This window comes from Tetrao urogallus, assembly GCF_951394365.1.
Source record: "Tetrao urogallus genome assembly, chromosome: 19".
In the NCBI taxonomy this organism is placed as follows: Eukaryota; Metazoa; Chordata; class Aves; order Galliformes; family Phasianidae; genus Tetrao; species Tetrao urogallus.
Window position 1 is genome coordinate 1,308,880 of NC_136832.1, and position 11,686 is coordinate 1,320,565.

At 64.0% G+C, this 11,686-nt stretch overlaps 2 protein-coding genes across 2 annotated transcripts; one reads left to right on the forward strand and one right to left on the reverse strand.

Moving 5' to 3' along the window:
- Nucleotides 1-4,817: 4,817 nt before the first annotated feature.
- Nucleotides 4,818-7,764, forward strand: LOC306953629 (POU domain, class 5, transcription factor 3; the record flags this gene model as incomplete). Its single annotated transcript, XM_079544591.1, has 5 exons — nucleotides 4,818-5,327; nucleotides 6,496-6,607; nucleotides 6,776-6,906; nucleotides 7,160-7,324; nucleotides 7,513-7,764. The coding sequence occupies 5 exons, from the start codon at nucleotides 4,818-4,820 to the stop codon at nucleotides 7,762-7,764; spliced, it is 1,170 nt and encodes a 389-aa protein (XP_079400717.1).
- Nucleotides 7,765-10,281: 2,517 nt separating this feature from the next.
- Nucleotides 10,282-11,325, reverse strand: FUT7 (fucosyltransferase 7; the record flags this gene model as incomplete). Its single annotated transcript, XM_079544634.1, has 1 exon — nucleotides 10,282-11,325. One exon carries the CDS (start codon nucleotides 11,323-11,325, stop codon nucleotides 10,282-10,284), a length of 1,044 nt encoding a protein of 347 aa, XP_079400760.1.
- Nucleotides 11,326-11,686: the final 361 nt, after the last annotated feature.

An 11,686-nucleotide genomic window follows, 5' to 3' on the forward strand; every position in this document is an offset into this window, starting at 1 on the left:
CGCCCCGCGCCCGAGCTCTCTGCGGACCGCACGACCCGGGCAGGGCACGGCCCCCCCCGGCGGACTGCTCGACGCCTGCCCAATAAACACCCACTAACAGCCGTGGGACGGGGGCTGCCCTGCTTCAAGCGTCCTTGTCCTCTTTGCCGCTGTGATCGCGTCCCTGCCGCCGCCCGCTGCTCGGGGCACCGAGGGGGCCGGGGATCCCCGCTGTGCTGTGCTTTGCGGAGGGCGGGGGTCCGTGTCCCGGTGCTGCATCCTCAGCGTGGCAGCGACCCGCTGTGAGGTGGCCCTGAGCCGCCCCGTGCAACCCGTGGGGCCGGAGCTGAGAGCAGTCCTGGAGCCGCTGAGCCCCGGGGTGGGGGGATCCTGTGGGCTCACTGCAGGCGGAGGTCGTCCTCGAGGCCATTGCAGCTCGCCAGGATCTGACCCCAGGCCTCGGTGCGGTGAACGGTCCGAAGGGGTTCAGCATTTCAGTTTTAAACCGATGGGGGAGGAAGGAGAGGAGCGCAGGAGCTGCAGGCCGGGGGCACTCGCTGTTCTGCAGTGCTGCGCTGCTCCCTGAGCCCCATGGTACCCACAGGGTGAGCGTGGCTGAGCCCAGTGCCGAGCAGAGGCACCCCCTGCACGCCATCTCCCCCAGCACCTGCCCTTCTCTGTGCCCACAGCCTGCCTGGCAGACCCACACCTTTCACAGCCTCCCTATGGAGCTGCCCCAAGCAGCTCTCTGTGACACGGGACAGCCTCCTTCCGTCCATCCTGGGCTCCCACCCTCCATCTGCACCCTCTGCCCGCATCTGTGTCCACGTAGAGCATGCAGGAGCCTGGGGCTTTGTGTCCTTGCCAGCTGCTGCCGACACATCCCTGATGCTCCAAGCCCAAAGTCTGCACTGCCCTCGGCCTGGGATGAGTTTGGGGTTGCTTTTCACAGATGTGGTTTCACATCCAGAGCCCTGCACAGGCATTGCAGCTGCAGGTGCCCCTGCTGCATGCAGGAGGCCCATTGCAGGCGCAGCACAGCGGGGATGGCAGCATGGCCCCGTGGCAGCATGGCAGTGCTGTGGGGCAGCGGTCATCACTGCACAGATCCTTTCTCTTTGCCGCGCTGTTACACGTGGGTCACTGCCCCTCTCCCTGAGACCATTGTTATTGTATGGATTGTAGTTATTTTAAAAGGAGATTTTATTAAACGACCATGTTTGAGACCCATGCGAGTGTGTGCTCTGCCCCGCCGCAGCTTTGCTCTGTGGCAGTTTATAGGTAGCAGGCTGGGGCCTCGGACCGGTGGGGGGTTGGGGTGCAAGGAGTCGGGGGGGCTGCTGCTGCTCCCCTGTTCTAAAACCTTCCCCAGGAGAGAGCGAGGGTGACCTCCCGCCCTCCTGCTCCAGCGGCAGAGCTCTCGGGCAGCGCTTCTCCCAGATGCAGCGAGACACAGTTTCATTTCTTGCTTCTCAGATGGGGGTGTTTGCCAAAACATGCCCCAGGTTGGGGCAGGTTTCCCTGCAGAGGCGCTGGATGGGAGCCCCCGGCTGCCTCTGCCCGCACCCACCCGGCCCTAAATCACCCGGGGCGGTCCCTCCCACCCCGCTAATCTCTCGCCCCCCGGGGCCGGGCCCTTCGCACCTCGGCGGGGCTGGCAGATAAGGGCTATCGGTGCCCCCTCCCGCCAGCCATTGTGTAGCCGTTGGAGCTGCTCTCCCGGCCCTTTGATCACGGCAGCCCCCTCACGCTGATACCATCTTGTCTCCTTCGGGTTTCGGCGCTGCAGGGTCGGGTGCTATTGTGCAGCCCCGGAGGGTCCTTCGCTGACTCATCTCCAAAGCACCCGAGTACCATCGGGGGGCTCGGCTCACCCCTGCTCCGGGCTGCCCCGCAGCTGGGGCACGTCTGGCACTGCCTGCACCCTGACACTGTGCTGGACTCCCCACCACACCGCCTGGTGTTCCTTCCTACGGGGGACTGTGGCCTCCAGCTGCAGCCCCGCATCCCTGCCCTGCAGGCAGCATCGCACCTCGCGTCACCAGGGCTGTGCTGTGCGCTGACCAGGGGAAATGCAGCTTTCACACAATCACTGCCCCCACAGCTCCTAGTTCTGGCTTTCCTTTGCTCCTGAAGCCCAACGGCCTCTCAAAGCACACCCGGGTCTTTTGGCTTTCCCCACCAAAAAGGCAGCAGAGAAGGAAGAGCTGCCAGGTTCAGGTGCAGCAGGGCGATACCCAAATCACACCCCAGGATCTGTACTGAGGAGGCCTTTCCAGGAAGAACAGTGCTCTGGGCACAGCCACCCTCCAGGATGCTCAGCTCAGCTCCTGTCAGCCCTCTTCAGCCCCTGCATCATCCTCAGCACTGCAGCAGCTCTCAGAGCCCAGAGAGCAGGGGGCCCCAGGCTGAGCAGAGGGGCATGGGAGCACAGCCATGGCTCAGGAAGGCACACTCAGCCCTGGCAGCTCTGCTGGTGGAGCCAAGCAAACCACGGTGCCATGGAGGAGAGGCAGTTATCCTCCTAGGGATGGGACTTTGGTGCTGAACCCAGTGCTCATGCTCCTCAGATGGGCCTGAGGTGCAGATGGGGACATGAGGTCCCGTCAGGCCCCATCCCCATCATGTGCAGGTCTGCAGCCCACCACACAGCTCTGCCTGGGCAGCACCAACTGAAACTGTGGCATCCAGCAGTGACGGCTGTGTCACTGACTGGCGGTGAATAAAACATCACCTTTGAGCACACACTCCTAATACCTTTTTTCTCCAAGGGAGAGCAAGCCAGAACACTTGGCAAAGGGAAGAGACAAATGTTTGCACATTTCTGCCGTCCCAGCTTGCTGCCTTCCTACCGAGCTGGGGAGCACACACAGTTCACTCCACTAAGCTTTTTCCAGCAGGATCCCACTGATCTCTGGCGGCTTACGGAGCTTGGGCTGCCAGCAGAGAATGCAGCTGGAGACCGAGTACAGAGAGCCTAAGGCATCCTGCCTGCAGCATCCCTTCCCTCCTGCCCCGGGCACGCAGCTCCAGGGCTGCCCACCCCAAAGGGAGAGGAGATGTGAGCCCCAGCCAGCGCTGCACAGTGACCCCCAGAACAGCCAGGCACCTCGTACAGGCCCAGAGATCGCCCCATTGAAATGTACAGGGGACGTCGAGGAACCCCACTGACTCGCTCCACATCCCCCAGCTAAAACCATCACCGCCACAATGGGCCTTGCTCCTACAAAGGGACAGTTCAAAGTCAACGTCTCCCTTCCCCTCTGCCTGTATATGAAAGGGAGCAGGAATGCGTTTGAGGCCCTGGCGGGCGGCCGGCCCGTCCCTGCTTCCTGGGGGGATGGAGAGAAAGAGCAGGTTGGCAGGAGGAGGGGGCCCGGCCCAAGAACAATAAATCAAAGGGGAAGGGGTTACTGCCCAACCGAGGCATCTTCTGAAACCCCGGGGCCGCAGCTGGAGCCCGGGAGGAGCCGGGGCTGATGGCTGCGATTGGAGCCCCACGGCGACACTTCCGCCACTGCGATGCGATGGCGCAGGGCATGGGGCGCTGCTGCTGCGGGGTGCGGTGCTGCATTTCTCTGCCCGATCTGCCCCAGGCCTGGCCGATACCGGCACCTGTGTCCGTTCCTGGGGCCGTGGAGCGAAGGGCCCCCACCAAACAGTTCCCATCCCAGGCGGCTCGCACAGATGTGGGGCTCTGCTTGGACTGCCCACGTCCCCACCAGCTTTTCGCATCCTTCCCAGGCCGTCCTGCTGGGGCTGCCTTCTGTCCTCAGAGCCACGGGGACGGGGTGAAGACCCACCGAGGTCAGCAGGACGACGGAGCTGGCCTCAACCCCTTTCGTCCCACCACTTTTCCCCTATATGACGGCCAATACAGGGGGCAGTTCCACTGCCTCTCGCACCCCTCCCGCTTCACCGCGGCGCACAGCGAAGGCTGCGGGAGCAGCAGCAGTGCCGTCCTGCCGAGCCTATCTCCTCAGCATATCTCAGGTGTGAGACTGCGGAGGCCAAACGGCGGCTCCCCGGTAATCCGGGTTAATAAACAGGAGAAGGTGCGGTCCAACGCCACGGCCCGCTTCTGGCCGCGGATCAGAGGGCCGGCCCCGAGCAGCGCTGGGGAGGAGGGAATGACGGGGGAAACGCTGCGAACCGCGGCCCGACAGCCGCACTGCGCCGGGGCAACGCGACAGGAGAGCTCTTCAGAGCAAATCTCAAGCGCTCCCATCGCGGGGCCGATCGGTGCGGGCAGAGGTCAGCACAGCGCACCGCAGCACTCCGTGCGGGGCGAAGGAGAGGAGCGCAGTGCTGCGGGGCCGGGCTGTGCCAGGGGAGCGCCGTGCGGGACACTGCGCCGATGGGCAGACGGAGGAGCGCGCTAAGGCCGTGCAGACACAGACGGCACCACCGTTCCCCCGTTCCCAGGCGTCAGGGCCGCTCCCGCTGCGCCCGTGCCATCTCCGTGCAACGCCCCATCACTGCCCCGGGCGGAAGATGCTGCGCGCAGAGCTCCGCAGGCGGGCAGGACGGTGCCCCCCCCTCCTTCGCCCAACTGCCCAGGGGGCAGCGCGACGCGAACCCGGCCCCCTCACCCCCCAGAGAAAGGGGATCAAGTTCACGCCCGACCCACCGGCGGGGCCGCGCCGCCGGGGCCAATGGGGCGGGGGCCCATTTCCATACGGTCCGGCCCGGCCCGGCCCGGCCCTGCGGCGCTCAGTGGCCCCGGCGGTGCGGAGGCATGGAGGCACCTCTCGGCGCCCCGCGCCCGGCTTGAGCGCGGCGGCCGGAACGAGCCGCAACCCCATCGGCGCCGCATGGAGCCCTAGGCCGCGGCCACCATGTTCAGCCCGGACGGGGGGCTGCCGGCCGCCCCATTCGGCCTTCTGCCCGACGGCGGCCCGCCCTTCCCGCGCGGAGGCTACGACGGCGCGGCCGCGCAGCAGCTCTTCTTCCCCTTCGCCTCCGAGCCCGACGGCGCCCGCGACGCCGCGACGGCCCGCGCCTGGCTGCCCCCTCCCGCGGGGCCGCCCGCCAAGGCGGAGGCGCGTCCGGCCCGGCCCTGCCGCCAAGGCTCCCCCGAGCCCCGCGCCGCGCCGCCCGCCACGCCCTGCTGCGGCCCCGCGTGGGCCGCGCCGCCCTGGCCCGGGCCCGCGCCCCCCGCGGCCACCGCCGTGCCCGGTCCGCCCTTTCCCGGCCCCGCGGCCGCCGCTTTCCCCGCCGCGCCCGGCCACGCGCTGTGCCCCGCCGCCCTGCAGCCGGGCTCCGGCGGCCTCGCCAACCTGGGCAGCAGCGGCAGCTCCAGCGGAGCCGCCAGCGAGGGCGGCCACTCCAGCGACAGCGGAGACGAGGTGAGCTCTCCCCCGCCCCGAGCCCCGCGCGGACGACTTCGCCGGGATGCGGCCGCCGCTCTCCCCGACGGCTGATCCGGTCCCGCCGACGCTGCCCGACCCCGAGAAAGTCGCGTGTCGGTCCCGTCGCGGCCGTCCGACTCTGCGCGGGGCCGCGGTGAGCGCTGCTCGCGATGGGGTCGGGCTGCTCCCGGTTTCCCGGCCGTCGGGGCCCCGCGGCTGCGGCTTGGGCAGCGCTTCCTCGCCCCAGCGACGTTCGCTCGCGCGGCGCGGCTGCCTCCGACGTCGAGGCGCGCGCGTGTGTGCAGCTTTGCGGTCTGCGGGACTTCTGTGGTTTTTAACGTTCGGAGGAAAGGAGAACTATAACGGCTCCGGGTGGCCGTGCGACATGCCCGGCTGCAGCCCTCGAGGCTGCGGTGGGAGTCCCCGTGCCTGTACTCTTGAGAAGACCCCGAGGGGCCCTTCGTCCGCTGTGCCCGCAGCATAGCGGGACATTTCTCTGCCGCGGAGGCAGGGAGATCTTCGGATGTCTCGGAGCGTTCGGCCCCTGCGGACTGTGGGTCCCGTCGGACCGCGCTCTGCGCTCTGCCCCGCTCCGCCTCCGAGCATCGCATTGGGGACGGACACCGCGTGCGCCCCCATGGGCGGCACCCACGGGTGGCTGACCGGCAGTTGTTCTTTGGGGGTTTTGAAGTTTTTTCTCGGCGTCGCGTAGAAGCGTCCATCCCAGGTAGATGCGCACCGGGGTCAACAGCGGCGGGGTTGGATGGCGATCGTTTCAAAGTTTCTGCGTGTTTTCTCTGCGTGGGCCGGCCGCTTTTGTGTGAGTGGCCGCTGCACGGCAGAGCTCCCGAGCCCGGTGGAAAGAGCCGGGGATGCTCCTGGCTCCCCGGGGTCGGCGAACGCGAGCGGTTAAGGCTGACGCTTGCCGGCAGGAGGCATGTATGTAAAAGCCAAAAACCTGCTGCGAATGTGTAACTGGGTAAAAGGGTTGCGAAATGCCCGCGGCAGCACTTGAGGCTGTAGCGGTGGCAGGAAGCCGATGCGCTCGGGAGAGCGGCCGTCCCGAAGTGCAGATCCTGGCTGGGGGAGCCACGTGAACCGCGCGGCTGTCCTCACCCGCGGTGTCTCGGGCCACTCACCGTGTGTCTGCTTCTGCCCCTGCCAGGATGCGCCGACCTCAGAGGAACTGGAACAGTTCGCCAAGGACCTCAAGCACAAGCGCATCATGCTGGGCTTCACGCAGGCTGACGTGGGGCTGGCTCTGGGCACGCTCTATGGTAAGAGGGGAACCCGGTGACCCAGCTGAGAGAGCAGCATGCTGGAACCGGGTACCCGAGGAAGGGGATCCTAGGGGCTGCGGGCTCAGCGCTGCTCCCGGGGGGGGGGCACAGGTCGGGGACCACGGTTTGGGGGAGCTGTGCGTGATGTGTGACCTCCCCGTGCAGGGAAGATGTTCAGCCAAACCACCATCTGCCGCTTCGAAGCTCTCCAGCTCAGCTTTAAGAACATGTGCAAGCTGAAGCCGCTGCTGCAGCGTTGGCTCAACGAGGCAGAGAACACGGACAACATGCAGGAGGTACAAGGCAGAAAATGCATCTGTGTCCCCTGTGTCTGCACGGTTCAGTGGTGGGGTGCTGGGTGTGGGGTCGGATGCAGGGAGTGAAGCAGCACTCTGAGCTTTCACTGCATCTCTGAGGCTGTGCTGGCACAGTTACAGGGAGAAAGCCTTTCCCTCGCAGAGCCCTGCAGCCAGCTCTGCCTGTCTGGGTGGGGGAACATGGACAGCCCTGGGTCACCCTGTGACTAAGTGTGGGGTCTCTTACTTCCAGATGTGCAATGCAGAGCAAGTGCTGGCCCAAGCCCGGAAGAGAAAACGTAGGACCAGCATTGAGACCAACGTGAAGGGAACACTGGAGAGCTTCTTCCGCAAATGTGTGAAGCCCAGTCCTCAGGAGATCTCCCAGATTGCCGAGGACCTCAACCTGGACAAAGACGTAGGTTTGGCAGGGTGGGGAGGGCGAGGGGGGTCCCAAACAGCTTCAGCTCCTGGGCGCCCTGTGGGGCCGGTTTGGTGCCAGGAGGTGGGGGGGTGGCTGCACTAGGCGCCCCCCAGGCGCTCACTGCGCAGTGCCACAGAGCCCCACTCATCCTTGCCCCTCCTCCCATCTCCCCTCCCTCACAGGTTGTCCGGGTCTGGTTCTGCAACCGGCGTCAGAAAGGCAAGCGGCTGCTGCTGCCCTTTGGCAACGAGTCAGAGGGGGTGATGTACGACATGAACCAGTCCCTGGTGCCCCCTGGTCTGCCCATCCCAGTGACATCCCAGGGCTACAGCCTGGCACCGTCCCCCCCCGTCTACATGCCACCTTTCCACAAGGCTGAGATGTTCCCCCCGCCTCTGCAGCCCGGGATCTCCATGAACAACAGCAGCCACTGAACAGCAGCGGGGGGCAGGCAGCGGTGCACGCATCCAGAGGCAGCGTCCCCCCCCCCAGCCCTTCCCCGCCATGTGAGCGCTGTCCCAGCAGCGGCCCTGTGTGGGGTCAGCCCCTCCTGGCTCCCCCTCCCTGTTACCTGCCTGGGGCCAGGGGGAGCCGCCTGTGCCAGGCCCCAGCCGAGCTCCTCTCCTGCGAGAACCAGAAAAAAGCATTTCTTAAATTGTTTTGGGGGTTGGGGGAGGGGGATTTGTTGTTTCTGGTTTTGGTATTTTTTTTAATGGTTTTGATTGTATTTCTAGTTTTTGAAAAGTGAAAATATCTTTGTAGTGATGGCTAGTTTCCCAGCTGCCTCCTCCCTGCCGTGTAGAGCAGGGCTGGGGTGCTGCGGGGCGGGGGGCTCCTGCAGGCTCTGCGCCTGTCTGGGCAGCCGGGGGGAGCCGAGGGCCGTGATGGTGCTGGGGGAGCCCGGCAGTCCCCACCCCCCTGCCCACAGCACAGGAGAAGGGGTTGTGTTGCACCCGCTGTGGGCAGAGTAGGGGGCAGGGAAGGCTGTGAGCCCACAGTGTCACCATGGAGCCAGTGGGGCTGACACCATCCTGTCCATGCTGCTAGCACCCCGTGCCTTTGAGCCTGCTGTAGTTGATGATTTATTTTTTTTTCCTTTAATCATATTCCCTCTGGCAATTAAATAAATCTCAGTGTTTTGGGGCACGAGAGCTAGTCAGCCCCTTCCTTTCTTTGCCTTTCTTTGCCAGGCCGGTCCAGCTGTGCATGGTGGGGGTGGGCTGATGTCTGTGTCCTGGCAGGAGCTCTGCAGAATGGCAGTATTCCAGATTGCAGCAGAGCTGCTGCTTCGTGCTGCCCCAGGCTGCTTGGGTCGGTGGGTGCTGGCCCTGGGGCTGCCCTGTGCTGTGGGACCAATAACCCGTGCACAGCTCCAGGGCTGGGTTGCAGATCAGTGGGAGCACACCGTCTTTTCCTCTGCAAAAGCAGGCATGTTAAGGAATATGCGTGTGTATGGAGTGGGAGGGGGTCACGTCACTTTCCACGCCTACAGGGCTGCTGTTTTTTCTGTAGCTGCTCTTAGGAAAGATGAAACTCAGCCTGGTGAGGGACATTGGTGCTGGTGTGCAAGTGGTGCCCAAACCAGGAGCGGGACACTGCCAGGGGCTGATACCTCAAGCAATGAAGTGACCAGAGCTCCGATGAAACCTCTGAAAAGCCCCTTATTTAGTTCAGTTGGTGCACGTAAACGATGCTCTTTGCCCTTTGGAGCTAGTTTATACCCTTGCTCCTTTGTGCTGTGCAGCACAGTTGGTGCAGGCTGCTGCTTGGGGCACCTGGGGATTCTGAAAAGGGGAGGAGTGGAAGCCCAGGCTGCATGCCAGCCCCACAGGGCAGCACCCCATTGGCTCACCCTTGTAGGTAAAGAACGGAGGGATGCACGGTGAGGGCCAGGGGATGCACAAAGCAAGACAGGGACAGATCAGGATTATCCCAGCCCTGTCGTGCCATCACCCAGTCTCGACATCTGCTGCTGGACCCAGACAGGGGCTTCTTGATGTGTGCGGAGGCTGCCCGGGGTGCAGGGTGGCCACAGAGCAGGCTCAGGGTGCAGGCACAGGAGCAGGCAGTGCCAAGCGGGCTGGGTGCTGGGTGCGCACAGCAGATGGTGTCTGCAGTGCAGGGTGTGTGATATGGGGTGTGTGCAGTGCAGGGTGCCCAGGGTGCATGGTGTGCAGGGGGCTGGCGGTGCCAGGGTGTTGGTGCCAAGGGTGCCAGCAGGGCAGGGTTTGCTCTCAGCTCGCTGTACAGCTCAGGACAGCCCATCTCAGCAGCTTCCTGTCACAGCATGCTGGCAGGGGAGTGAGAAACCACAGCCATTCTGCCCTGAGTCGCCTTGCACTGAGCAGGCTGTGATTGCTCTCAAGAGCATCCTGCTGGCACTGTGACAACTGTGGTGAGAGCGGGGTGGGAGAAATGGGTGCTGCAAGGCTGTGCTAGTGCAGAATTTGGGGCACAGTAACAAGGTCCCCTCCTTGGCTGCAGGGTGCTGGGCCCCCAGCAGGATGTGGCTTCTCGAGGTACAGGAGGGGTTGGCTCCCCCACCAAGCCAGAAATGCCACTGCAGAGGGAGCTTCTGCCACTGTGGAGTCATTGCTCAGATAGTGGGGGGAGCACAGAGCAATAGTAGGGCATAGGGGAAAGGGAGGCTGGGGGCTCGTAGTGCCCCTGGCTGCCCTCAGCCCTGCCCAGGCCTCGAGAGATGAGCAGAGCCTCAGGAAATCTGTGCTGTTTATTTCCAAAGCACCCTGTTGTTGCACGGTGGGGGGAGGCCAACATGGGCTGGTGGTGGTGTGCGGGAAGTTCTGTCACATGGCATTGCATAAGGTCACAGTGTGGCAACAGTGGGGCCAGGATGAGGTCCCACGTCCTCCCTGCCTGACATCCTGTTCTCAAGGACCACTCTGCCACCCCAATGCACCCCTGATGTCTCTGGCAGTGCCAGCCCCGCGCTAGGTGTTGAACCAGCTCTGCAGGTTGGGATAGAGGCGGCCCTGGGACAGGTGGGGGTGCACGGCACAGATGGTGCAGATGCGCTCCCTCCAATCTGCATAGAGCTTCACGCTGTACCTCTTCTGCCACGCAAAGAACTGCTGGTAGCGACTGGAGTTCATGGTCTTCAGGAAGGTGGCCAAATCCTCCAGGGAACCGAAGTCGTCAACGTGGATGAATGAGTCTGCAGGGATGAACTGCTCGTAGTTGGCCCGGGGGGGGCCCAGCACCACCGGCACGGTGCCAGCCAGCAGAGAGTTCCGCCAGAGCTTCTCAGTGATGTAGTCCTGGTGGATGGAGTTCTCAAAGGCCAGGTAGAACTTGGATTTGGATGTCGTGGGCAAAAGGCAGTCCTTGCAAAGCGGCTTCTTGGCTGCTTTCCCATAGAGGTTCACGTGGAGATACCTGGACAGGTTCTTATAGACTTCAGCTCTCTTCTGAGTCCTGTGATAGTTGCTGATAACCCAGGACACCAAGTTGGTCTTTGTGGGGATGCTCACAGTGGCTGACCGGTTGGGTACCAGCTTGCCATAGGGCATGAAGATGTCCGAGTCCCGCCTGTAGGTCATCACCCAGTTGAAGGTCTGGTTCCATCCTGCTAATGCTCTCGTGTTGGTGGGGGACTCCAGGGACACCCAGACCCAGCCCTGCCCATGCGGTCTGTCCCGGGGCAGCTTGTCCCGGCCCCGCGGGAGGGTGGTGTGAAGGAACACCACCACGTCAGCCTGGCTCAGGAGCCGCCGCTCCGTGCTGAGCCGGCAGCCCGCGATGCCGTACTGCTCACGGCAGACATCCCCGCTGAGGTCTGGGACCTGCCTCGAGGGCCATTCCCACACCAGGACCGTCAGCGCCTTCGTGTGCTTGAGGGCTTCGTCAGAGCTGTTGGGTGAGCGGATGAAGCACTTCAGGTTCCAGAGCACGGTGACCAACAGCCCTGCAGTTACGGCTGCCTTCACACTGGTCCGGCCCCACAACCACCGCAGCAGCAGCAGTGCCCTGGACATGGTGCCTGGGGTCTGCTGGCAGCTCCCTGGACAGAGAAGAGGCCCGTGAGGGCCATCAGCACAACCACCCAGCAGGGGGGCACAGGGCAGAGGGTTGGTGGGGTTGGAGGAGGACTTCTCTGTGCTTCCTCCACCCAAACCCTATGGGGTTCAAGCGTAGCAGAGCACATTGGGAACCCGGTGACACTGACCGCTGTGTGCCCACAGCACCTGCACCAGGGAAAAGTCCCACATGCAAAAGATCAAAAGGCTATGCCCAAGTCTACCTGGCAAGGCATGAAGAACAGGAGCCATCCTGTCCCCATCACTGCCCACAGCACCCCAGCACTGTCACATCACCCCCACATGCCCCTCCAGTGCC